The 27,236-nt window shown below is 40.3% G+C and overlaps 2 protein-coding genes, 1 long non-coding RNA gene and 2 other non-coding genes across 12 annotated transcripts; 3 read left to right on the forward strand and 2 right to left on the reverse strand.

Moving 5' to 3' along the window:
* The first annotated feature begins 938 nt into the window (after positions 1-938).
* Positions 939-3,571, forward strand: LOC140688463 (uncharacterized). The gene is made up of 3 exons (XR_012063184.1): positions 939-1,559; positions 2,453-2,543; positions 2,931-3,571. It is a non-coding gene; the product is annotated as an uncharacterized lncRNA (long non-coding RNA).
* A 1,925-nt stretch (positions 3,572-5,496) lies between these two features.
* TRNAI-AAU (transfer RNA isoleucine (anticodon AAU)) lies at positions 5,497-5,571 on the reverse strand. Its single transcript has one exon. It is a non-coding gene; the product is annotated as a tRNA-Ile (tRNA).
* A 339-nt stretch (positions 5,572-5,910) lies between these two features.
* Positions 5,911-7,421, forward strand: LOC102536739 (olfactory receptor 7D4-like). The gene has a single exon (XM_015241013.3). It carries the CDS (start codon positions 6,423-6,425, stop codon positions 7,419-7,421), a length of 999 nt encoding a protein of 332 aa, XP_015096499.2. The 5' UTR covers positions 5,911-6,422.
* TRNAV-AAC (transfer RNA valine (anticodon AAC)) lies at positions 6,015-6,087 on the forward strand. Its single transcript has one exon. It is a non-coding gene; the product is annotated as a tRNA-Val (tRNA).
* Positions 7,422-15,883: 8,462 nt separating the features above from the next.
* Positions 15,884-25,878, reverse strand: LOC102537224 (uncharacterized). 8 transcript variants are annotated; one of them, XM_072947625.1, is made up of 8 exons: positions 25,678-25,878; positions 25,495-25,573; positions 23,066-23,161; positions 22,411-22,499; positions 21,642-21,768; positions 21,092-21,193; positions 17,579-17,661; positions 15,884-17,087 (listed from the first exon to the last, which is right to left on the reverse strand). In XM_072947625.1, the coding sequence occupies exons 3-8, from the start codon at positions 23,133-23,135 to the stop codon at positions 15,933-15,935; spliced, it is 1,626 nt and encodes a 541-aa protein (XP_072803726.1). In that variant the 5' UTR covers positions 23,136-23,161; positions 25,495-25,573; positions 25,678-25,878; the 3' UTR covers positions 15,884-15,932. The 8 variants fall into 8 exon arrangements, with proteins under 8 accessions (XP_072803726.1, XP_072803728.1, XP_031545428.1 ...); XM_072947627.1 differs by having other exon boundaries at positions 25,847-25,862; XM_031689568.2 differs by having other exon boundaries at positions 23,073-23,161; positions 25,495-25,878.
* Between the last annotated feature and the right edge of the window lie 1,358 nt (positions 25,879-27,236).

The raw sequence follows: 27,236 nt of genomic DNA on the forward strand, positions 1-27,236 counted from the left end.
GTATCAGACTCTTTTGATAACAAGTTTTACATTATTTTATTAGTTAGTGGTAAACAATATAATGGAATTTTGGTTCCATTATAAAAGATCCTTTAGTTGCTATAACCCCATTTTCCTACACCTTTAAAAATCAAGGGTGGCAGCAAAGATGACCAGACTCACAGACTCCTGGCCATTGGTTTTCTCCCCCATATTGGGAAGAAATGCAAATGAATATTATTGGACTTTTTTTCTTTTCTTAAAAAGGGCAAGGAAATAAGTGAGATGAAGTTGGAGGGGAAACACAAAGGAAATAAAACCAGGAGAGGACAACATAATTCTTTACACAAAGAGCTCAGTGTATGCAAAATTTCCCACAGAGGCTTTGACTTCCAAGTGCATCGTAAATCCACCATAGTCAGAGAAAGGGATTTTGCCACCTAGAAGGGAGATCTAATGCACTAAACACTTGGCCAAGTTCTTCTTTCCCCATTTTTTTTCTATCCCTGGAAAAACCCTTTTATAAAGTATCGGTAAAATAAAGACACCTGCACTAAAGCAAAAAAAAAAAAAATCAAGTTGCCATGATTCTACTTTCTGTATGTATAGATTTGCCTTTTCAGACATTTCATGTAAATTAAATCATAAAATCCTGTCAATTTTTTTCACTTAGTATATTTTTTCAAGGTTCATATGTATTTCAGCATATCATTCCTTTGTATTGCAGAATGATATTCCATAGTATGAATATATTAATTTATTCAGCAGGTGATGAACATTTGGGTTGTTTCCACTTTGTGGATATTATGAGTAACGCTGCTGTGAAAGTCCATGTATATCCTTTTCTGCAGATATATATATATATATATATATATATATTTGTTATTATATAATATATAAAATAGATAATAAATTATATATGTGTGTGTGTATATATATATACCCTATTATTATCCTTCGGAGAAGGAAGAAAAGCCAGACCAATCTAAGTACTCATTAACATTTTGTTTCCTTTGTGGGTGACTGCTGCTCAATTCCACCAAATCCTTCTGAGGTCCGTCAGGTATGAGTCTCAGAACGGTCTGCTCAGTAGATGAAAAGACATCAGCTCACGTCTTCTGTGGGCCAAAGGTGTTCCTAGAGAGATTAGCATCCCTTATTTCTGAGTTGCACAAGTCTGAATTCAGAGCAGATTCCCTCAGGTGTCCCATATTGTGGTATCAGAGAAGCTTCAGGGCAGGAAGCAGGAGGCATGTGGCATGGTCTTGTGGCAAGGTGCTGTCCAACTGGAACTAGGCAAAGCTTGTCACAGCTTCCACTGAAATAAATACAGTAGACGTGGCTGGAGTAAAAGATGGGGCAAGAGGATTTTTGAATTGATGCCTGTATTAATTTGCTGGTGCTGCCTTAACAAAATACCAGGCTGGGAGACTTAAACAAAGGAAATTAATTTTCTCCCAGTCCTGGAGGCTGGATGTTCAAGATCAAGATGCCAGCAGGCTTGGTTTCCTCTCAGATCTGTCTCCTTGGATTGAGGATGGCCACCCTCTTGCTGCCTCTTCACATGGACCTCTTTGCAGGTGTGCCCTGGTTTCTGTGTTTCCAGTTTCTTCTTCTTATTATGCTACCAGTGAGATTGAATTAGGTCCACCCTAATGACCTCACTTTAAATTAATTACCTCTTTTAAGGCACTTTCTGTCTTTAAAGGCACATTCTGAGACACCGAGGATTAGACATCAACATATGAATTCTGAGTGAACAATTCAGTCCATAACAGTACCTGAGATGTGTGTCATACACCCTCTGTAACTATTCCATTTTATTAATCGTACAGGAAGCATGTTGAAAGAGAGGAAAAAGAGGGACCTGATGCTTGACCATAGTTTTATTTCTTCTTAAATTCCAGTATTTACACTATTACATCTGGAATGTTTCCTTAAAGAGAAAAATTACCTATAATTTACATATTCTTTAAAGTTATATGGCAAACAAGACATGCTGAAATTAACAGATTACAGGCAGTAACATGGGAGAATTCATTATATAAATTTATGATATTTACAAATGTTCAATTTGTGTAGGTGATGTTTAGTATCTGGCAAACACTAGAAAGAAAGAGGAAAAATTGAAACATGTCTGTGCTCCAAGTTTATTTTTTTTCTATTTTTTCTACTTATTTTTTCCCAGAAGCTGGAACTAGTTTATTTCTAATTCTAGTAATAGCAATGGTGTGATTGACTGACTTGTGCCCTTAAATATTTATTATTACCTTCTAGGTACTGGTATGAAGTTTGGCCAAAAATAAAAGCCCAAATTTCATAGCGGGTACATTCTACTGGGAGAAAGAATCTATTCTTATTTTAATATATAAGTAAATGGTAAAACTAGACTTCGTGATAAATACCAACATAAAAGTAAAGACTAATTAGGAAAACTATTTTAACAGACTGTTGTTATTACTTAACCATTTAGGATAATTCCACCTGTGGATCTGTTCACATCATCTATGGTGTTACTCTCTCTGATGTAACATGTTTGGAGAAGGAAGGAAAGAAGAAAAGATGTGAGTTTGACCTTGGAAAGGTTTGGTTTGATGTCCCTGTGAAACACCCCACTAATAACTTGCACTTGGCAGTGGCATATGTTGGTCCAGTGTTCTCTCTTAATGGCAGTAGTGCTAGAAAGAACTGCGGTTTTATAGAGGAGGAGGTCAGAAAGACAAGATTATGCTCGGCTGAGCCTTACTCACGACGCTTCAGTTCTCAGTGTGGCTCTCACTTCCTAAGAAAAGGTCCTCCCAACTCCTGACCCCCATACATCAGGAGCAAGCTCTCATGAGACACAGTCCATGTTGTTGCAAATCACAATCCAAACAGCCAACCAGGTGGAAAGTAGGGAATCTTGTGCTGTGTTGCCCACTTAGCTCTTCAGTTAAAGGCTTATTTTTCAGGTGCAGGAAGTACAGCCATGTGACAGCCCTGAGCCTTCAGCCCTGAGAACTGCCCTCAGCTAAAGGAACCAGCCTCACCCAATGTCACACCACTCTGATCTCTAGCTGTGGGAGCCTAAGTGACTAACAGCCATCACTGTGTATCCACCACTGTGTTTGCCCTCAGGTTGCTCCTGTTCCGTGCTGCTGACTGAGCGCAGCATGGGACCAGTGTGTGCCCACTCCCACGGGCACACGGTGACACTGCTCACCAAGTATGCAGGATGATTCCTATTCTTGGCACAAAGATCCTGAAATGTCAGGCAGTAGCACAGCTAGAAGCTCCGTGGGGCTTTGGCCGTGTCTCTGGAACTGTTGTCTCTTTAGCTGTCAAGACCTCCAAACCTGCAGAGGCCAGAAATGTGGAGACCTGGAGCACAAACTCCCACATGGCTTACTGGGCATGACTTACACAGGATCACTTCTACTTCCAATCCTGGGACCACATCCTACAAATTGGAGATACAGCACACTGTGACTGTCATTGGCTGAGAGGGTATAATGCCTCTTGCGAGTTGTATACCCAGAAATTCCTGTGTATTCAAATGCCTGCACTAAATATTATCATCCTCTTTGAAATTAAATGTGTTCTCATACCTTCCATAAAATTGTGGGTCTAACTCTCTCATATTTGAACTCCCTGAAGGCTGTATCTTACCTCTGGCTTCCCCTACCCTGACAAATTTTACAGGTGATTTACATTTGCCACATGTATTTTCTCAATACTCCATCTTCAATTCAGTCTACCTGGATTATTGCGGCCCTTGCCCCCCATTTAGAGGTAAGACATGGAGCCCTCCCTAATATCAGCAAAGGCTCCCATGTTTTGGTTCACACAGAAACTAATCATTCCTTCGAGTGACAATCATTCTTGTCACTTTTGAGTCAAACCAAAGATAGAAGAATTTCTCTTGGGAGAATATAACTTCTTCCCCCACTGTTGCCTACACATACACAACTCTGGCTGAAAATTTTCCACTCTCTTATCTTTGTATCTCAAGGGAGCTGAGTTGTTTGGAGAGAGGAAAGTTACTAGAACCATTTATTTAATGAGGAGCCCTGAGAATTCAACCCTTGCAATGGTAATAACATGTCCCTGTTGCCCATTTCCTATAATTTTCTTACCCCAGCCTCGGTGCAAACCCAAATGGGCTTCTCCAGGACACAGTGCAGAGAAGAGAAAGATTCAGTGATAACTACTGGAGACTGTGTCCCAGGAAAGGCTCGTGGAGTAGGAAGAAAAAGAAAGTGGGTACTGGGCTCTACCTCTAGAACAGTGAGACTAGAATAGCCCAGTATTTATTTAGTCCATGATGGTGAAGTCTGTATAGTCTGCAAGTACTTTCATTTCTACTGAAACCAGTCCCGTTTCTCTTTTTGGAATCTAAAGCCTCTCTCCAGTAAGAGTTATTTCCCAAAGAGTCTCCACCTCTTCTCTAAACTTTCCCATAATTGTAGGCTCCTCTTAAGATTTCCACTGTGCAATCATTTATTTATCAACTACTCACTGGAGATTTGCTATGCATAAGGTATTCTTATTCTCTATTTTGTTCCTCATGTGATTGGATTTTTCTTTTTTATTCTCTTTTTTTTTGAGGGGGATGTAGTTGGGTTTATTTATTTTTGGAGGAGGTACTGGGGATTGAACCGAGGACCTTGTGAATGCTAAGCATGGCTCTACCACTTGAGCTATGCCCTCCCCTTGACTGGATTTTTCTATTCGATTCCCTAACTACTTTTTGTTGGCAGATTCACCTTACTAATAGGACCTAATATCTCTATACTGAAGTTGCTGTTTCATCTTATCCACCGTATTGTATCTACAATATCATCTACAATGTAATTATTTATTTATTTTCTTGAATTTTTTTAAAAATTGAAGTAGTCAGTTACAATGTGTCAATTTCTGGTGTACAGCACACTGTCCCAGCCATGCATATATATACATATATTCATCTTTACATTCTTTTTCATTAAAGGTTATTACAAAATGTTGAATATAGTTCCCTGTGCTATACGGAAGAAATTTGTTTTCAAACAATGTAATTATTTTTGACGTTTGGTACCCAGGCTAAAATCATTTTCTCATTTTAGCATTCTCTTTCAGTGTTTCAGAGAATATGGAGTGACTGAAGTTGGAGTAGACAGTCTTGTCCTGTTCATGAAGTTAATGCAAATATTTTAGTGTTTTCATGCAGAATATCCTTTGGTTGCAGTTTTAAAATACCTAACCTTCACTGGGTTAAGAAATTGTCTTTATTTTCTTTATTTAGCAAGAGGCTCTCTCCTGGCTGCTCACCAGTGATGACTTACATTTTCTCAAATGAATTTTTGAGTGTGATTATGGTTATGATTACTCTTCATTTACCTATTTTTGAGATGAATTATGTTAGCAAACATCCTAGATTTAACCAGATAAGAGTTTTATTCCCAGAGCAGGAATTACTTATTCACGATTTATTATTCTTTTTACTTCTTTGGGGGGGAGGTGATTGGGTTTATTTTTTTTATTATTATTATTTTTTAATGGAGATACTGGAGATTGAACCCAGGACCTCGTGCATATTAGGCACACACTCTACCACTGAGCTATACCCTCTCCCTTATTATTCTTTTTAAATATATATGAATGCATTTTATTTCATTTTACTATTCTATTTTTCGTCTATATTCAGGCATGTGATGAACTTAGTAATAATAATAGCTATCATTTATTCAGATCCTATTGTACACAAAGGCATTTTTAACCCTCATGAAGAAGGTAATAGCAGTAACCACATTTTTAGAAATTAAAAGATAATAATAAAGTACTTAAGGCATCTGAGAGTTAACTATCACAATAGGAAGCATCAGGTCATAGAATTAAGTTTCTCTGAGTTGAGAATCCATATATTCATAACAATTAATGGGCTATTGGCATGAAGAAAGAATGGAGGTCATAAAGAAAAGTTTCTAAATATCTTCAACCATTTTGCAAAGGTCATATTATAGACGAAACTGGTTTATGTCCATAGCTTCAAACAGAATTAGAACCAGTGAAAGAGGGGAGGGTATAGCTCAGTGGTAGAGTGCATGCCTAACGTGCATGAGGTCCTGGGTTCAATCCCCAGTGCCTCCATTAAAAAAATAGATAAATAAGTAAACCTAATTACCTCCCTCTCCCTCCCCTGGAAAAAAAAGAAAGCTGAAGTGGCTGTGAGAATTGGGACCTTATTGGTGACCCCTTACTGGTGGCCCAGAAGAAAAATAATTTTTAAGAAGATTTTTTAAAAAGATAAAAAAAGAATTAGAACCAGTGAGTAGATTTATTTTTTTTCTTCTAAATTTAAAAGTGGCTATTTAGTGGCTAATTAGATTTAAAATGAAAATGGTCTACAATCTGACTGAGTGAATCCTTGGCATTGGAAGGACATCAGCCTAAAGGTGGAATCATAAAGGTGATGACTAGCTGAGATGCTAGTTGGCTGTTCACTGAATAATGCTTTTGCCTCCTGCCCCAGCAGACACACCAGCTACATGGAAGCAGGAAACCACACAGAAGAATCACAATTTCTCCTCCTGGGCCTCTCAGAGCATCCTGACCTGCAGCCCCTCCTCTTTGGTCTGTTCCTGACCATGTACCTAGTCACCGTGCTCGGGAACCTGCTCATCATCCTGGCCGCTAGCTCTGACCCCCACCTCCACACCCCCATGTACTTCTTCCTCTCCAACCTGTCCTTTGTTGACATCTGTTTCGTCTCCACCACCATCCCGAAGGGGCTAGTGAACCTCCAAGCCCAGAGCAAAGACATCTCTTACACAGGATGCCTCACTCAGGTGTATTTCTTTATGATTTTTGCTGTAATGGATGGTTTCCTCCTGACTGTGATGGCCTATGACCGCTTTGTGGCCATCTGCCACCCCCTGCACTACATGGTCATCATGAGCCCACGCCTCTGTGGTCTCCTGGTTCTAATGTCTTGGTTCATCATTTTCTTGGTGGCCCTGGTTCACATTCTACTGTTGAGGCGGCTGACCTTCTGTATTGGCACTAAAATTCCACATTTCTTCTGCGAACTGGCTCAGATGATCATGGTGGCCTGCTCTGACACCCTAGTCAATAAGATCTTCTTGTTTGTGGCAACTGCCCTGCTGGGTGTGTTTCCCCTCACTGGGATCCTCTTCTCTTATTCTCGAATTGCCTTGTCTTTGATGAGAATGTCCTCGGCAGGGGGGAAATATAAAGCATTTTCCACCTGTGGGTCTCACCTCTCTGCGGTCTCCTTGTACTATGGGACAAGCCTGGGGGTCTATCTCAGTTCTCATGTGACCCATTCTCCCCAGAGTTCAGCTGCCTCCGTGATGTACACTGTGGTCACCCCCATGCTGAACCCCTTCATCTACAGCCTGAGGAACAAGGACGTGAAGGGGGCCCTGGGGAGGCTGCTCGGTCGAGGAGCCCCTTGTCTGTGATGGGCCCCGGGCCTCAGAACTAAGTGGACATTGTGAGGCTGCAAAGACAATGGCTGTGAACTTGAATATCCTGCTTCTTCTCCACTAAGACATGCTGCATTTCTTCTATACTCAACGTACTTGTGACTTTTATTTGTTTTTGCATTAGTTTCTCCTCAAGCAACCTCCTCAGTGAGCCCTTTGTAACTTTTCATTCCTATTCGCAGCCCATACATTTCTGTCTTGGGCCAGTTTTCTTATAGCCAATCCGGCGATTTCCCACATTAGATTTGGAGAACTTACAGCACATGTGGCATGGTTTCCTCCAAACTATCCTTTCCAATGTTGATATTCTTCACCATAATTTTGTTGTGTGTTTGCTTTTCCCTGGAAGAAATGGAGTGAAAATCGCACAATAATCATAAGACAAGTGCTTCAAGTATCAAAGCCGTTCTTCTGGGTTTATGTGTATGTTTTATGTTATCTTGACAACATTTCTTAAAGACAGTTTCTCTCAGGTACCCCATTTTTCAAAGAGATTGAGATTGGGATGGATTCTAACCTGGAAACCTGACACTGAGCCCACATTCCTAACTTTGCTATGAAACTTTTCCTGAAAACAGTGACCTGATTTTCAACTGCAAGAGTAGGAGTCTTAGATTTGAAAGCTGCTTCATTCAGGTAATTCGTAGTAATACATTGCATAGGATAACTCTGAGATACTGCTTCATTCTTTGCCTTCCTTCCTTCTTTCCTTTCTTCCTTCACTACCTTCTTTCACTGGACCTTCATTTCCCATCATTGCAGTTTTAAGATACATTCTAAGATCCCAAAACATGTAATAGTGAATACAATAGAAAAAAAGCTTTTCTCCCATGGTTTAATTTGTGGGGAGAGCACCCTATGGAGGTGCCAGTCGGAATGGCAGTTACACACTTGTGGGATGTGTTCAGAACTTAGCGCACGTTTTGATGAGAATATTGATAGAACTGAGACTGCAGGGAAGGACGGAGCAGCAGAAGCGGTCACCATTTCTCCTGCACTCCCTGGGATCCTTTCACTCTCTCCATCGCGTACCAGCCTGACCGCCACTGTCGGCACCACATGGAACCTACTTTTCCCAGTGCATGATGGCACAAGTGACAAAGCATTATGCTCCACCAGGGACAATTCTTGATGGAGAGGTGGGGGTATACCACGTTCTTCATCCCTTAGCTAGGATAACCCCGAAGTTTGGATTTTGTGCCATCTTCCAGAATTTCCCTAGAGGATGAGAACCCTGCTCACTCGCTGGGGGAGCTGACTTAAGGTTAGAGTGATGGATGTACTGTCCTCCCTGTATCGCTTCTCTCTCTCTAACCCATGTTCCGTGGGTTCCCTTTGCTCCTTTGCTTGTATGTGAATCCTTGGCTCGGCATCTGCCTCTGGTGAACCAAAGCTAAGATGGGTGTGTTCTCCAGCATCACATCTCTGTACAGGTTTCTCTAAAAGGGGTCCAGTAGAGTCCACTCCTCTTGGGTGAAGTCCATGGCCACATCAGCAAAGGTCACTGAATCCTAAGCCATCACACACACACTAGCTTCAGTAAATTAAAAACTCCACCAATGTTCACTGGCGAATGAAGACGGGAGACCCAATGGCAAGAGAGGGATTCAGGGTCTCTCATCATCTCCCCTGGGATGCACTGGTCCTGGGTTCCCTTCTCTTTCTCCACACTCACTTGTGATTGGTATCCGCCAACTATGGCTTTAATGGAGCATGTAACACATGAACTTACCTCAATACAATGAGCCTAAAAGAACTTTATTTCCCTTTTGCAGCACAGTCCTAACCCAGTTGGAGACACGTGTAAATGCTGATGAATGAATACATTTTTCGAGAAATGCACAATCATCTTTCTTACTATGTAAGAACACCAAGCAAAATTAAAACTATGCAGTCACCATCATGAGAAGCAATATTAGGAGGTAATTATTGACATACTAAGATTATTCAGGCTAATCTGTCACCAGTATAAGAGCCTCCACTGTTGGAGGGAACTCATCAGGGACTCGGTTCTCCAATGGCTTTATTTAAGAAGTTCTCAAGACAGGCCTGCCTAAAAGGAAATGTGTCCATCTGGTGGACACAGTAAATCATTTTGTAGAAGGATAACTTTCTTCTTACCTGAGGACAGTTTCTCACACAATCAGCCACCATCTGTCTGCCTCTCTCTTTTCCTCAGGAAGGCAGAAAGGGTCCTTTGAAAGAACACCTAGGAGAAAAGGAAGGAGACAGGAGCACCTAGGGAGGACAATTCCCACATCCACTGCCCGGAAGTCATTCCATTCTAGCTCGAGATTCCCAAATATCCCTGCACACTCTGGAAATCTAGATTAGAGCTTCCTCTAATGTTTAGTGAAACAATATGAGGAAAATGTATTAAAATCTCTCACCAGGATTTTGGATGTGCCTATTTCTTCTTCCACTTCTGTCAAGCAATGCTTTGTATATTTGCAACAATATTGAGTAGATACACATCTAATTTTTTTGTATTTTTGGAGCAAGAGAATCTCTCATCATAATGACCTCTGTGTCCAAGTAATGCTTCTTGGCAATGCTGACATTAGGATCAGCTTCTTTTTGGAAACACTGGGTTTTTGCACATCATGGGTACCACCATGTCTGTTCTGGATGCCAATGTCTCCAGTACAAAGAGTAGTATGAGGGAGAGGCTATAGTTCAAGTGGTAGAGCACATGCCTAGCATGCAGAAGGTCCTGGGTTCAATCCCCAGTACCTACTCTAAAAACAAACCTAATTACTTCCCCCAAAAGATTGGCGATCAGCAGACAATGGAGATCCTTCACATCACTCCTCAAGCACACTGAAATTATAGCTAAATACCTGTTCATAACATAATATACATCTCAGCTTTCAGAAATGTATTTAATTACTCTAAGAATGGAAGGGTGGGAGGAACAGTCTTCTTCCGAGCCCTCACACCAGCCCCAGCTTACCTGCACACTTGTCTCCCACGGCCTCCCTGTATGGACACTAAGTGCTCTGGGTCTTGCGCTGGTAGTGGCACCCCAATTCCCTCTCAACATCTGCCCACCAGTCATGGCTCTTCTGCATCCCAGAGGGGTGCTTCCTCCTGGCCACCTAGCAAGCTTCCTGACATCCAGAGGGCTGCCATGGCACCTTCTCCAACAAGGTCTGAAGTCCACTCTTGGGGAGAAGGCCCCCTACATGCTTAGCCTTCCTTAAATACTCTTCATAAACTCTAGAATTTGGAGATGGCAGTCTAGGTCATGGTTTTGTGATAGACTTTTTAAAGGCAATTGAAATGCTGGAGGTGTTTGCAAGTCACTCTGTGTGAGGTAATGCAGGGCCAGCACCATCTCCCTGAAGCAGTCCTAGACATTTGGTCTCTTAGCTACTATGAGACTGAAATAATGGGGATCTATATCAATTTCTGCTACTTCACCCTGATATGTAAACCTTTTCCCTAAATTAATGATAGAGTAAGTTTTAAAAAAGTATTAGAATTTCTCTTTACATCTTTATATTACACTTCTCCTGTTTAAATCAAAGTGTGATTTCTGTCTCCTGATTTCATTCTGACTCAGAGAGACCTGAGAAGGACAGTGAACCCTGGATACAATGTAGTAAATTGAGAATATGTTTGGACAAGCCTTTGGACTTGAACAAAAAGCTGAGTGCCTTGCTAATACAAATGACATTCACAGAATCATAATAGTCAAGATACCTCTATGGTCTATTATGATACAGCTCTTCACTTGGGAGATCACTGAATGCTACTTTAATGGTACAGCAATCATTATGATTATGTTTGTGATTCTTTTGAGTGTAGTTGCCCAGAAAAGAACAAGCTCAGATCTGCTTTCTTGCAGCCCAAGTCAAAGTCATGAACCAGAGAGATCCTATGACAGTTTAAAAACTCATTTCTTGTGGTCACAGGGGGAAGATATTGCTAAAAATCAAATACAATATTCAATTTTTCAACCATAGTTTAGAAGTCAGTCTCACACTCTTCATGTGAAAATTAGGGTACTGATCAGGAAAAGTTAAATAGGAAACTTGAAATGGAGACTTCTACATGGACCCAGATGAAGCTCAAGACACTCTAAACCTCCCTTATCAGAGAAGTAGAAAGCCCTTTGGTTTCTGAGACTAGCCTTCCGGCTTGACAACTCTGTGATTATCTTACTTGGAACAGTCTTTTTCAGATTCATTTCCATTACAGGCTATTACAAGATATTGAATACAGTTCCCTGTGCTCTACAGTAAGTCCTTGTTGTTGATCTATTTTATATATAGTAGTGTGTATATGTTAATCCCAAACTCCTAATTTATCCCTCACCCAACCCTTCCCCTTTTGATAAACTTTTTCTTATGTCTGTGAGCCTATTTCTGGTTTGCATAATTCTTTTTTTTTTTAGACTCCACACATAAGTGGTATCGTATGATGTTTGCCTTTCTCTATCTGACTTATTCCACTTAATATGATGAGGCATGTTTTTGTAAACAAAGTTTCCCTGGATCATAGATATGCCCATTTGTTTCCTCATGTGTCTGGCTATTCTCCCACTACAAGGGCAAAGCTGACTAATTGCGCACTTTTATAACCTACAAAGCATCAAGTAATTACTATCTGGACCCTTTCAGACAAAATGTTTCCCAACCTCTGCTCTGAACCCAATTACCAACTGACAGGAAATATAAGACAGGAAAGAAAACTTAAATGTGCTCTGAAAATAAAAGAAGAAATATCAAACTGTGTGACTTTCTAAAAGAACGCCTGGGACTCTTCAAAGAGTCAGTATAATGAATATAATAGACAAACAATAGCAAGTGATCTAGGTTTAAAAAAAGGGCAAAAGGCATAAGCAATTGCCATATATAGACCTGATTGTTTGAAACCAACCAAAAACATGTTTTGGGACAATGTGGAGAAGTTAGCGCTTTAGAGCAGATACAAGAAAACATTATGATTTTTACTTTTCATACGTCAAATAATGGTATTGTGATTTTGGTAGGATAACGCCCTTATCTTTAGGAGAATCGTTACGAAGTACTTAAAAGTAAAGTATCATATATGCAATTTATTTTCAACTTACTCACAAAAAAGCTCACCATAAAATGTATTTTTAAGTCTACAGGGAGAACAAACATGTAAAATTCCAATAATAAGTGAATCTACTACAACGAACACTCATACTGGATAGTCACATTTTCTTGAGGTTTAAGATTTTACCAAAAAAAAAAAAAAGTGGGGGAAAATACACCTAGTCCAAACACCCTGTTTATGGTACCTCATTCTAGAACTAGTGTCATAAAGCCTCCACTACATCTCCTGGAGGCCCGTTTTGACTCTGGAAAGTTCAGATGATGAGATAGCGAAGTACTCTTGGCGTTTTTTTCAGAAGAAAGATCTCTGATCTACGTTACGTTTATACTTATATATAGAAATATGGATACCCTTGACACCTGAGAAAGTATCTTATCTTTCTACCTCTATGTAATACTCAAAAACAAAAAGGCACAAAGACAAAACCAAATTCTCAGATGAAACCTTTTTTTTTCATATGAAAAGAGGACCTTTAAAGCAACTTTCCCTAATACTCAGAGGAACATGGCAAGATCTCCAGGCTCGCAATACCTGGAGGACTTAAACAGCGGAAATTCTTTTCCTCGTGGAGAAAAGTCACAAAAAACACACTGGAGGCTTTGAATAAGGAAGCACAGTGAGAAATGGAGGGAAGCCATTCTAGCTTATACATGAGTTAACTTGAATTTTAAGCATATTTTAAAATAGCCTTTGTGATCTATTAAACATATATTGTACACCTGCTTTAATTATTAAAGGAAAGTGCACAATGACCAGAAATAAAGAATTTCCATGTTAAAAGCAAAGATTAAACGCCCCTCTTCCCGGGACACAGATGCTGCTACTCCCTTGGTAAGACTTCCTTCCCAGGTGCCAAGGCCGTACTGACTCACCCGTGTAGGTGCTGCTTTGTTCTTTGTTCTGAAACCCTGAAGAATTGTATCCCTGACTTTTTAATGTTTCTTTGTTCTGACAAGATGATAAAACTGTGCTAGAAGCCATGCTTCCCTGGAGCAGCGCCGCAGAGTAATTTGGGAAACGGGCTTCCAGGCTAGATCACAGTTTGGTTCAAAAAACTCTTCCCTATTCTTATTATTGTTTATTGGTTATTTACATCAACAACAGTGAAGGACAACACCCCACAGAAGAGCCCTTACCACGAGTCCAACCCGGCTGAACGCGGGGGAAGGGGGGTGGCTCACGTCCCGGCGGACTAGAGCGGAGGGGCCAGGCCCCTCTAAGGTCCCTTGGCGGACCAGGCCCAACCTGTCCTTTAAGGCGCCCGGTTCCATCCCAGAGCCCTCCCGTGACTCACCAAGAACACGCTGAACCGCAGGAGGCCCAAAGTGATCCGCTCCAGGAGGAGGACGGGGCAGGACCACCCGCTGCAGACCAGTGACGCCACTTCCGCTTCCTGCCCCGCCGTTGGGGGCGGGGCTCCGGGGCTCTGGCTGCCAACCAAGTTCAACCACAGCGGGCAGGGAGAGTGCAGTTGCTGCCGCAGGTGCTGGGGCCCTGGGGTCTGCTCAGAGTGCTGACTGCAGGTAGGAACAGGCCCAGCACAGGAAGCTGCGGCTGGAAATATGCCTGTGGGCGGGGCTATGAGTGGAGGGCGGGGCCGAGGCCCGGAAGTGGGGTTGGTCTAGTCCCAAGGCTCGGCTTAAGGCTCGGGGATTGGGTATTCACAACCCCCAACCCACCCCACCTTACTCATCAAAAGCATTTCTACCTGCCAGTCCTCAACTTCCTAGAGCCCTTAGAATGATTCTCTCAGATTGATAAGCCTGACAAAAACCTAAGATGGTCTGTCTCCTCCATTTGATCAATCCTGTATTTAACCTTTATTTCCCCTTATTTCTTTTTATTTACATTGGACACCGTGGTAAATGCTAATCATTGATTCCCCTGTGTATTCAAAGTAGTGACATTTTTCTGTAACCTTTATGTTTTTCTTCTTACAGTATGTATTTCCGTTTTTTATCTTTCCAGTGTTACCATAAAGTCCGGGGCCTCCATACTAAGTTTGTAGGCAGATAGGGTTGGGGGGGTCCTCGGAGGAAAAAAGCCAGACCTAGCTTTTTTGTTTTTTCCATAAGAGAAGCCATTTTGGCTTAAGTCATTTTGTGATTTAAGCCTGGCCATAACGCTTGCCCTTGAACAGGTCTCAGTAATTAATGATTGGAGGACAAGCAGTCAAACAATAGTGCAATAATAAAACAGAGCCCTAGTTCCTTCTCATTCGATATATAATTACAATATATCTTTGAGTTCTTCTGTGGGGAACTGAGGTCCCCACCCAGGAGGAGGAGGTTAACTACATGCTAAGACCCCAGTGCACTTCAGCAAATATTAATTTACAAATTATCTTGTAAAGGTGCAAAAGTCAACCAATGCACTTTTGATCTTTTTGTTCTATACATTTTTTAGTATATAAACTTTATTACAGTTTCTTCATACATCAAAATTACGTTAACTTACATAAATTAGTTTTAATATCCAATTTGGTCAAATCATAGATCTCTGTTTTAATTTACAATTTAAACACAATATATATAATTCATTTATTATGCACCTACATTAAAATGTTATACATATACACATTATATAGACAAACATATATAGAATTTATGTAATCTTTACTTCATTCCCCAATATCTAGGGGTTTATTTTCGCTTGTCTTTTGCAGGGGGGGGGGTTGGAGGTAATTAGGTATATTGACTTAATTATTTTTAATGGAGATGCTGGGGATTGAACCCAGGGCCTCATGCATGCTACCACTTGAGCTATACCCGGCCCCCATTACAAGAATGATTTTTAACGTTTCTTACATTCATGAGTCTTCTTATACGCTAAGCTTTCAGGAATCTCTGAAGACCTCTCAGATTTATTTCTTAATGTAGAAGGCATCTCTGTCCTGTGAGTTTTTTTAATGTTGAGTTCTTATAAGATATGAAAAGTAAGTGTAAGGTCTTCCTATATCCTTCACATTCATAAGGTTTTATGCCAAAATCTTTTGTGGATATTAAGGCCTTAACACTAAGTAAAGGTTTACCATATTCATTACATATATATGACTTATCCCCAGTGTGAGTTATCATGTGCTTTTAAAGCATGTGAAATAATTTAAGGCTGTATCTCATTTTTACCTTCAATGGCTTTTACAGTAATTTCATATGTGTAAAATTAACATCACAACAACAACAAAAAGGCTTGCCCAAATGCCTTATAACCAGGTTTTCCTCTGAAGCGTGAGTTCTTATACATGTTGAAAGGTGGGAATGAGCACTGCTCTCCCACACACCTTATGTGTATGAATTCAGATTCTGCCCCAGGTAAGTTCCCACACAGCACGTAAAGAAGAAAACTGAGTATAAAGCGTTCTCACATTTTTACTTTCACAAAGTCCTTACCCAGATGAGTTCAGATGTGAATACCAAGGTCCAAGGAGCATTTACAGGTCTTTTCACATGCCTTCGTCCTTAGGTGTTTAGCAAGTGCTGAAGACTGAGTGAAGGTTTTCCCACATGCCTTACATTCATATGGCTTCTCTCCAGTGTGTGTTCGCATGTGAATATTAAGGCATGTGGAGTACCTGAAGGTTTTCCCACATTCTCTGCACTTGTATGGCTTTTCTCCTGTGTGTGTTCGCATGTGCATGTTAAGGTTTGTGGACCGAGCAAATGCTTTCCCACATTTTTTACATTCATAGGCCTTCTCTCCAGTGTGAGTCCTTAAATGTGTAGTAAGGCCTGATGACTGAGTGAAAGCTTTCCCACACTGCTTGCATTCATACGGCTTCTCTCCAGTGTGTGTCCTCACGTGTTGATTAAGCATTGAGGAATTATTGAAGGCTTTCCCACATTCCTTACATATGTAGGGTTTTTCTCCAGTGTGTGTTCGCATGTGTAAGACAAGTCCTGAGGAACGAGTAAAAGTTTTGCCACATTCCCTACATAAATATGGTTTCTCTCCACTGTGAATTCTTACGTGTTTTGTAAGGTAGGAGGAATGAATAAAAGCTTTCCCGCATTCCTTACATTCAAATGGTTTTTCTCCAGTGTGAATTCGTATGTGTAAAATGAGTCCTGTGGATCGAGTAAAGGCTTTCCCACACTCCATACACAAGTAGGGCTTTTTTCCACTGTGAATTCCAAGACGATCTGTAAGGTATGAGGAGCGAGTGAAGGCTTTCCCACATTCTTTACTCACACAGGGCTTCTCTCCAGTGTGGTATCGCCTACGTACCTTCAGCGACGACTGATTAACGACAGTTCTCCAACAATCTTTGCATTCACACACTTTCCCTCCTGTCTGCATTTTTTGGTGCCCAGTGAGATTTGAAAGCTGCCCGGAGACTGTTTCATGTTGAACACACTTGGAAGTTTCCCCCCCGACACTGGTTTCCTTCAGTAGAGTATGAATAAAGTTCTTTTTGAAGGCTTTTCCACTCTGATGACCCTTAGTAGTTTTCTGTCTAATGTGAGTTCTCATGTGTGTCATAAGAAACGAGTGTTCTCTAAATACTCTTCCACACAGGTTAAATCCGTATGGTTTCAGTCCAGCATTACTGCTCTCCTATTGATTAAGGTACAAATAATAACTAAGGACTTTTTCACACTTATTATAATAACAGAACTCCCCCTCCTCGTGGGACTTTTGTGCATTACAAACATTATAATAATTAGTTTTTTCCCATTGCCATAAAGTGTACAGATTTCTTGCTCTGTTTTTGAGCTATTTTAAATTGAATAAGCCATGAGGCCAGGACCCTGCATTATATTTACTTTCACAGAGCATCTTAGAGAGTTTTTCTGGTAACTATTTAGACTAAATTGTGCTTCAAAAACTGAGTATCAGAGTTACATATATATGGATTTTATATGTGGGATGTCTAGGAGAGAAGCAGGTTTGAAGTAAGTTTAGAATACTCCTCAAATTGCTGACATTCAATCTCTTCATAGACCCTGCTTTCTTTGGGTAAATGGTGTTTATCTCATATAATTCTCATGGACTTTGTGCTTCTGGTCCTGATATGAAGAGGAAAAATTACTTCTTGGAGATCTTACCAATTGTATTCCATTTGATGTTTTTTCCACAGAAATATCTTGAAGAGGCATGGAACCTTTGGTTTTAAGCTGCAAATCCGATTCTGAAATAAAGTGGAAAAATTCAAAGTTGGAGAAAAATTGTGGGATAAAGTTATTTCAAAACATATGGCACAGATATAGCACAGGGAACTATATTCGATTTCTTGTCATGAGCCATAATGGGAAAGAAACGGAAAATACATAAACGTATGTATGTATATGTATAACTAAATCATTTTGCTGTACACCTGAAACTAACACTGTAAATCAACTACACTTCAATAAAAAATAAGGATAAAAAAATGAAAACAACAACAAAAATGCACATGGCACAGAGAATGACATCACAAAATACGGCAGGATAAGAAACTCCAGGATTCCTTCTCATCAGAAAACAACTAACAAGCTTACAAAACCGATCAGAATCAGCTCTCACAGAATCTGGAATCTAGTAAAAAATATATATATACAACAACCAAGTGAACACTTAAGGAAGACAGAAGTGGCTGTACTTCACCAAGAGAGCACTGAGGCATTTTAACTTCCCTCCTACCAGCCACACTCTCCAAGTCAGCTGTAGCCCTGGAGATGGCAGGATGCACTCCTTGGACAAGGTGCTGGTGCCAAAGGGAGAACAGTGGCCCTCATAAGGGCTCCCCTTTATTTCACCAAACTCAGAGAGCTCCCCGGAGTGAGGCAGATCACAGGCAGCTTCTGCTGAAAGTGTGTAGACATGAAGTATTGGTTACAGCAGCCTGAGGGAAGGGAAAATGATTGGGACAAATGGTAGATGGACTGAAAAGCCCTGGGAGGAACAAGCTGGGAATGTCATACGTGGGTGAATAGGGGCTTTGAAAAACTCTAATGTTTACCAGAGAATGGAGAAGTCTGCAAGCAAGCTCAGGGCTAGATTCACGCTCAGAAAGGCCGGAGGGGACCGAAACCTTTACCGCTGGCTGACTTTCAAGATCCACTCAAACAGGAAGGGGAGGATAAGGAAGAGCTGTAAACAGTCTGGCTAGGCACTGAAGCAGTGGCCCAACTCAGAGCCAAATGTCAAAAACTAAAAGAGAATTTAAAATTTTATTTTCTTGGCTGCAGGTGTTTAAGGAATTTTTGTCATTCTAAGGTGACCACTAAGATAACAGAATATAGATTTCAGGGGCTGTACTAGATAGAATGTATAACAAAAATAATTAATAAAAGCCACTGAACAAACATCAGCAATCCATGTAAGAGGCAACAGCAAATTCCAGGGAGAAGGGTGAATCACATTTCCAAACGTGACACATTACAATATCCAAAGTTTACATTCTCAACTAAAAAATATGAAGTATGTAAATAAGAAAAATTAACAGAAACTATCTCTGAAAGTCAAGGCATAGGACTTACTAGATAAAGACTTTAAACCAATTTGTTTAAATATGTTTAAAGAGGGCATGGAAACCACAGACAAAGAACTAAAGGAAACCAGAAGAATGGTGTCTCACGAAATAGAGATTAAAAATAAAGAGCTAGAAATTCCAAAAAAGAACCAAATAAAATTCTGGAGTTGAAAAACACAATACTGAAAATATATGATACAGGCAAAAGGACAGACATACACATGAATGGAACAGAACTGAGAATCCAGAACTAAATCAGCACATCTAGGATCAATTCTCAACAAGAGTGCCATTACCATTCAACATGCGGTGCTGGGATATCCACATGCGAAAGAATGGAATTGGACCCCTACTTCACACCATATACACAAACTAACTCAAACTGGATTAAAAACCTAAGGTAAAGGCTAAAACTTTAAAACTTTTAGAAGAAAACATGGAGGTTAAACCATTACAACCTTGGATTTGACAATGTGCAATCTCAACCTATCCTTATTCTTGACACCAAAAGCACTGAAGAAAATATAGAGCAATTGGACCTTATCAAAATTTGAAATGTTTAGGCATCAAAGAACACTCTCAAAAGTGAAAGGATAACCTAATGGGAGAAAATATATGCAAATCATATATCTGATAAGGATCCACTGTTGAAGTACATAAAGAAGTCCTACAACAACGGAAAGACAACCCAAGATAAAAAAAATGGGCAGAGGAGTCATTCGCCAAAGAAAAATACAGAAATGGCCGAGAAGCACATAAAGAGATGTTAAACATCATTTGTTTTAGGGAAATACAGATCAAAACCCCAGTAAGATACCATTTCATACCTGCTAAGATGGTTAGTGGTTTTTTTTTTAAAAAAAGGGAAATAAGATGTGTTGGCGAGGGTATGGAGGAGCTGGAACTCTTCTACACTGCTGATGAGACTGCAGTATGATACATTCTCTGTATGAAATAGTTTGGTAATCTTTAACAAGTTTAACATAAAATGGCCATATGCCCCTGCAGTTTTATTTCTAGGTATGTTACCCGAAAGAGTTAAGAAATATTTGTACACAAATGTTCACAGGAGTATTCACAATTGCCAAAGGTGGGGGAAAAAATGTCCATCAACGTACAACTGGATAAACAAAATGTGAAATAGCCATGAAATTGAACATTATTTACCCATAAAAAGGAGTGAAGTACTAGTGCATACTATAACATGGATGAACTTTGAAAACATTGTGCAAGTGAAAGACACCAGACACAAACCTCACATTTTGGATGATTCCATTTATATGATATACACTGAATAGGTAAAACCATAAAGAAAGCAGATTGGTGGTTGCAGGAATTCAGTGTACAGATGAATGCAAAATGACTGCTTAATGGATACCAGTATCCTTTGGAAGTGGACCTAAAAATCACTGTAAATGTACTCAATACCAATGAATTACATTCACTAAAATGGTTGATTTCTATGCATTTTACCTCAAAAAAAAGCATATGGCCCATGCGTATGTCTTTCTTAATATGAAGGAAACATAATAAAAATGATGAAACAAAAGGAAAGATAGACCACAAAGTCTGATTGTGTTAGGAGTTTGACAATGATAAGGATGAGGTTTCAAAACTGTAGGTAATTTACCACATTATAATACTCTGGAAAAGTAAGGTTGATGGTAAACAAAAAGATGACAGAATCAGCAAAGCAATATAGGAAAGAATCATGAAGGGGGCTGCCTGTAAATAATGAAATTTTCAAATAAGCTAGATGGATCTTTATGAGGTTGAGAAGATCAATGGAATTTATAGGTAAATGGGAATTGAAAGTTCCTGAGGCAACTCAGAAGCCAGATGGCCTCAGTCTTTGTGGGAGGAGAGTACAGCTCAAGTGGTAGAGTGCATGCTTAGCATGCATGAGGTCCTGTGTTCAATCCCCAGTACCTCCTCTAACATAAGTAAATATATAAACCTTCCCCCTCAAAAACAAAGAAACAAAAGATAATAATATTAAATGGCCTCAGTCTTCTCAGAAAAAAGAATTTACCTTTTAATTTGCAGAGTGACATTTCCAAAGGCCCGCCTCTTTCCCAGACTAGCATTGCTCTTCAAAAAACTGTACCTGCCATGAACTCACTCTGCAGAATTCTTCTTGCTCTTGTCCTCAGCTCTTCTGCTCCTTCCAAAGGAGAGTTGACATGGGGTTTGCATGATTCAGACCCTGCTTAAGGGAAAAATACATGAAGAAGAACTTGCAAGACATGAAAAACATGTCCGTGAACTGGGAACCAACACTTTAGCCTTCAGGGTTCCTGAAGACAGTGAAGTTTAACTAAAAAACAGCAAAATAATCATGCAAAACCTTAAGCAAATGCAATAAAACTTTTTAAAAAGGAACAAAATTTCAAGCACATTCTCTCTCTGTGCCCTCAAATGACTGGAGATCTCTAAGACCTAAAAACCATGTCCGACCTCATGCATACTGAAAATGTTAAGATTTTTAGTCCCTGAAGGAAATAAAGATCATTTTCATGGTTAGAATCTTCTAGACAGGCCCATGAGCCAGGGACTCAGTCTGTCTTGTTTACCACATTATTCCCATTCGACAGCAAAGGTAGTTGAGAAACATTCATTTCATAAAGGGTTCAGTGAAGAAATAACGCCAGCCTCACCTAGTGCCATGAGATTCTGGTAGTTCTCCAGCATCACATCTCTGTAGAGATCTCTCTGTGTTTGATCCAACAAAGTCCACTCCTCCTGGGTAAAGTTCACAGCCACATCCTCGAAGGTCACTAAGTGCTAAACCATCAAACACATGCTGGCTTCAGCTAAACACCATCTCCTTTGATGTCCTCAGAAAGATGCACGAGGGATTGAGGAGGGTAGACCAGAAGGCCACAGAGCTCCTGGGCCCAAACCTCTCCTCTCTAGCTATATATGCTGCCTGATCACATCATCACATGGATTTACCAGCATCACTGACTCATGACTGAACTTATTTCACCACAACTTTACTGTGGGCTCTTCTTGCTTTATCTCTTCTCTATTTATAAGCTGTGGTTAGCACTGAACACAATGCAGCACTCTGTAAAATCTAATAACAGATGAATTATTTACACAGTGACACACAGATACCATGAGATTAAAAATTAGATACTTTCATATCCTTCCTTAAGATCTATCATAACACTCAGCAAGACAGTAAGCCAACAAGCATGACTGAGGATCAGAAAGAATTAATAAATATTGAGATAAAAGAATCCTGTCTCATGTAATCCCTGTATATTCTGAGATGGCATGATCCTGGAGAAATTCACTTGGGAGTCATTCCCTGAGCAGGGCCATTAAATGCTTTAAAAAGCTTGGGGACATTACAAGGAGATATGGCTACCTGACAGAAACAAGCATGACATTTTGAAGAAAGGTCCTCTTTCCACTTGCCTGAGAAGAACCCATCAGTAACTCAGCCACCATCCGTGCCTCCTTGGTTTTCCTCTTGTGAAGACAGGATGGGTTCCAAGAAAGCAGACCTCAGAAAGAAGAAGAATGGCATCAACTCTGAACGGCCAATCCAATTCCAACAATCGCAGGCCTATAAACTGTTCCACGCCATGCACAGAACACACCACAAACACATTACCTCCATAATACGACAAAATATGTCATAACATGACACCCTGAGTTACTCAAAGCGAGAAAATGGTTTCCTGAATCTTGCTACTCATGAAGAACAGGTTAAAAATTCCATCTCAGGGTTATACAAATTAAAGTACAGAGAGGCAGGGGGTGGGTAGAGCTCAGTGGTAGAGCTTGTGCTTAGCATGCGCAAGGTCCTGGGTTCAATCTCCAGTACCTCCATTAAAAAAAAAAAAAGTGCAGAGAGGCAGAGTTGTTTGACAGACACAATAAAATTTATGACATTTTATCCCCACAAAAAGTGCACACATGCCTTCTTGAATCCCAAATCTCAGGAATGTGAACTCTGACTCTGGCCATTTCAATCCCTCTTATATGGCCAGTGCACGATCTCTCAACCCCTGAGCACTGGAACTACAGGAAGTAAATGATTTGAAAAGAAGCACCAACAAGGACTCACCACACACCTGAGTCAGATCAAGGGCTGCCATCCTGGGAATCTGATCATGAAAGTTTCCAGAACATTCCATTTCTTGCTCAGATCACTCCAGAGAAGCTTGTGAATAAATTAAGAGGTTGATCTCAATTTCTCTTTGTCTACTAGAACGTTTGGGTAACTGGTTTGCAACATTAATCATTCAACAACAGACATTTTTCCTCAATCATCAAACATCTCTCTGTAGATGAAACATGTGACAGCCATTAAAAACAATTTAATACCCTATCATACAAATATTAATAATAATTGCCATTTACTTTGCACCTGTTAGTAGTTCTACATATATAAACTCCTTTAGTTGTCCTAACAACTCCTTAAATTGGATATTTAATAGTCAAGAAAGCTGAGATTCAGAGAGGATTAGTAATTGGCCCAAAATCACCAGTTACGAAAGGTAAGGACACAGGTTGGTGTATCAAGAGCCTGACCTCCTGCGGTGGTTGTTACTCCTAACACGGTCAGAACTGAGTCCAGACCCTCTGCCAGGCATAATGGAGAGGAGAAATGCAACAGATTTTATGAAATCAGAAGTCTCCCTGAGTACCCCTTGCTGGAGCTTGGTTAGGCTTGGAAATGTTGTCTCCCTCTGTCTCTTACTCCTTCATTCAGTCAGCAAATATTTAGTTAGGGCCTTCCTTATGCCAGGCCAGGTACTATGTACCAAGGAGGGAACAGTTCTTGGGGATCTCACAGTTCAATTGGGCAAAGCAAGTAATACACAAGTAATTGAGTACCCGTTAGTGATGAGCAATACAGTTGAAGAAAGAATCAATCCCATCAAAGTGTGAGGAGTATTACACATACACAAATACATTCCCGATACAGAGATAAGACTGGTTATGGGTAAGAAAAATACAGAATAGGAAAACAACCACTTCCAAGGACTGTGGTCATTGATATTTCACTTACTTAAAAAATTCGTGTTCCAATTTTGACCCAAAGACATCCAAACTTGAGTATCATGATTTTAGAAAAACTCAAAATACTTTTTTTTCTCCCCACACCCCTGCAGGAGGTACCCTCTTGTGGGAGATCGAAATATATCTTTAATGTTTGCCACTCCACAGGGTCTGAATCGTGTCACTGTTTTCTTTTACGTTGAAATTGAAGTCTTTCCATATTATCTCACAGTTAACTACAAAGGCTATTATATAAATATATTTTTCATCTTTTCACCATTTCATATTAATGATCAGTTTTATTTTTTTCCACTAATTACCCATTTTATTTTTACTCATTCTTTCAGTACATTTTGTTCTACTTCTGCATTTCTCATTCAACTTTATGTGGTAGAACACTTAGTTTCACTTCCTGAACTTCTTTTATTGAATTACAGCATACGTACAACTAAGGGAGGCAATCATGAATAAAAATCTCAATGAACTATTAAGAAATGATCAGCCGCAGGTAACCACCATTCAGGACAAGAGACAGAATATTTCCATATTCAGCATCTCAGACATATTCCTTGTCTCTTTTCCAGACCACTAACTCCATGCCTCCCAATTGAAACCACTATCCTGACATTTAACACTCTAGGCCATTCTACCTATTTTTGAATTTTAAAGAAACAGCATCAAACAGCATGCATTCTTTCATGTCTGGCTTCCTTGATTCAACAATATGTTTTTGAGTTTCATCTGACCTGTTGCATCTGTCTACCTGTGATTTGGTCCTTCTCTTTGCTTAAGAGTTCACCACAGAAAATATATTCAACAATTCATCCACTCTTCTCTTAATCAGCTTTGAGTTATTTCCAATTTAGGGATATTTCAAATGATGCTATAAATAGCGCTTAAGTTGAACTGGTGGACAGGTGCCTGCATTACTATTGTGTTATCAACAGATCATATTTATTTGACACTCTTAAAAAATGTTGTTTCCATTAATCGTGTATGCGCATCTCAACCAGCACTCGACACTGTCACTCTTTTTAGTTTTATTTTACACTATTCAGTGTGTGTAATACTATCATATTGTGATATTAATTTGCATTTCCCTGGATGCTAATGATATCAAGCACCTTTTCATGTATTTGTCGTCTCTGTGTATATTTTCTTTAATAAAGAGCCTATCCAAACCTGTTGATCATTTTCCTACTGAGTTTTTATTCTGGGCATTAATTTGTAGCCGTTATTACATAACTCCTTTGTTCTTACATATGAGGCATTTAACCAAGTATTAAAGGTCAAATATCATACCTGCAACTTATTTCAGTCTCCTTACTCTCAAGAGTTTATCATAAACACTTAACTACAGACGTAGAGACAGAGATAACTAGCTAAGCAAAATATGAACAAATGGTCAATCCACAACAAGCTAACACCTGAAAAATTTATTAAGCTTCAGTAAGGATGCCCACAGCCAGCGCATTTCTGTCCAGTGCTCACCAGAACGCGCCGCAATCTCCAGGTCGGTGAGGAGAAGAGGGCGCTGGGGCCGTTTTCCAGAACGTAAATGCTTCTCCTTCTAGGGAAAAGACAAAGGTTGCTTTGGCAGCTTTTGAAGAAAGGCGCACAGCGGAAGGAAAAGAGGCCCCGCCTCCGCCGGGCACCCAGAGCCACCACCGAGACCCGAGCGGGCGGAGCGGGCGGGCAGAGGCTCGGGGACGGGCCGAGGCGGGAAGCATCAAGCACGGGGTGCTGATGGAAGGAGGCGCCGCGACTCCGGAAGTCTCCTCTCCGGGGAGGCCGGAGAGGAAGCGGCTGAGCGCCGAAACCCTACACCAACAGAAGAGAAAACCTGTCTCCGCCACAACGAGACGCGCTGGGGAAATGTAAACCGGAAGCACATCCACTTCCGGGGCCGCCCCAGGATCAGCATAAGGGGCGAGGCCTCCGGCCCTGCAGGGTCAGGATGACATGCTACAGGGACAGGGCCCAACGACGCGGCCGCTTCTTCTAGACTCTAGGGATTGCGGTTGGACGCGGTTGGACCTGGATCCAAAGCAGGAGCTCCGTATGAACCGGCCCCAGAGGACCGAGCGGAGAGCAGAAGACCGGGTTAGAAGCGAGACGGACGCGCGCCGACGCGGAGGGCGAGGTTTGCCTGGTTCCTGTCCCCGGAGGGCGGGGTTCCAAGCGGAGTCAGCCACGCTTGGTGTGCTGACTCTGGAAGCTTATCAGATGCTTTTCTACAGGCTTTTTTTCGTTTTCTTCTTCTTCTTGTTTTTAATGTTATGCTTTTGTTTGTTTTTGTCTTTTTAGTGGAGGTACTTGGGATTGAACCTAGGACCTTTTGCTTTCTAAGCATACGCTCTTCCACTAAGCTGTACCACCCCCAACACCTGCCTTCTTGTTTCTTAGGCCCTATGCAATGATGTACACATATTTACAAAGCTAATTTTGAGATGCTCAAAACTAATTCATGATCCTCCCCAACATTTGTTCCTGCTCAGTCTTACCCCATCTCAATAAATGACAGTTTCATTATTGCAGTTGCTCAAGCCAAAATCCTTGGTGTCATCTTTTTTTTTTCTCATAGCGCTCTACCACAAAATCCTGTCCGTTCTACATTCAGAGTATATAAAGAATTCACAAAATATATTTCTAATTCATCCACATACCACCATCTGTAATGCTACCACTCAACTTCCGGGCTTATCTGTTTCAACAGCCAGTTACCCAAACTAATATGATTGATTGACTGATAGGAAGAAAGAGAGATTATGTTAAATAAAAAAAAATCTGTGTTTTTATATAACATTCTTATTTTATTTATGAGTTATAGTATTTTTCAGTTGATTCTTAGACATACAATCTTGTTTTGATCTCTTTACCCATTCTTTTGAAATAAGTTTCTCTCATTTCTATAAAATGCCATAAGGCTCTGCTAAAATCTTTTTAAACAGTGTTGCATGTCAATAATACTGTTAAAACTGAGTTTTTAAAAATATTATTACTCATCTGTTAAAAATAACAAGCCATTACATGTAAACATAAGTAATATTTTTCTAAAGTAGTATATTTTCCAAAGCAAAAAATTTAGAACAGTGGCATTATTTTACATTTTTGCATATCTCTTAACATCTACTTAACAGATTAACAGCTGGATTGTCGTATCTGCTTTTTCAGTCAGTCTGTTGTGATATGTTGTTTTGATTGATGTATATGAAGAAATTCAGCTACACACA

This window comes from Vicugna pacos, chromosome 22 (genome assembly GCF_048564905.1).
Source record: "Vicugna pacos chromosome 22, VicPac4, whole genome shotgun sequence".
Classification (NCBI taxonomy): domain Eukaryota; kingdom Metazoa; phylum Chordata; class Mammalia; order Artiodactyla; family Camelidae; genus Vicugna; species Vicugna pacos.

Coding starts and splice junctions, on each gene's coding strand:
- LOC102536739 (XM_015241013.3), top strand. CDS start 6,423: ATGCTAGTTGGCTGTTCACTGAATAATGCTTTTGCCTCCTGCCCCAGC.
- LOC102537224 (XM_072947625.1), bottom strand. CDS start 23,135: ATGGAATGTTCTGGAAACTTTCATGATCAGATTCCCAGGATGGCAGCC. Junction 21,769..22,410: donor TACTGATGGGTTCTTCTCAG/GCAAGTGGAAAG, acceptor TTGATGGTTTAG/CACTTAGTGACCTTCGAGGA. Junction 17,662..21,091: donor GCAGAGTGAGTTCATGGCAG/GTACAGTTTTTT, acceptor ACTTTATTTCAG/AATCGGATTTGCAGCTTAAA.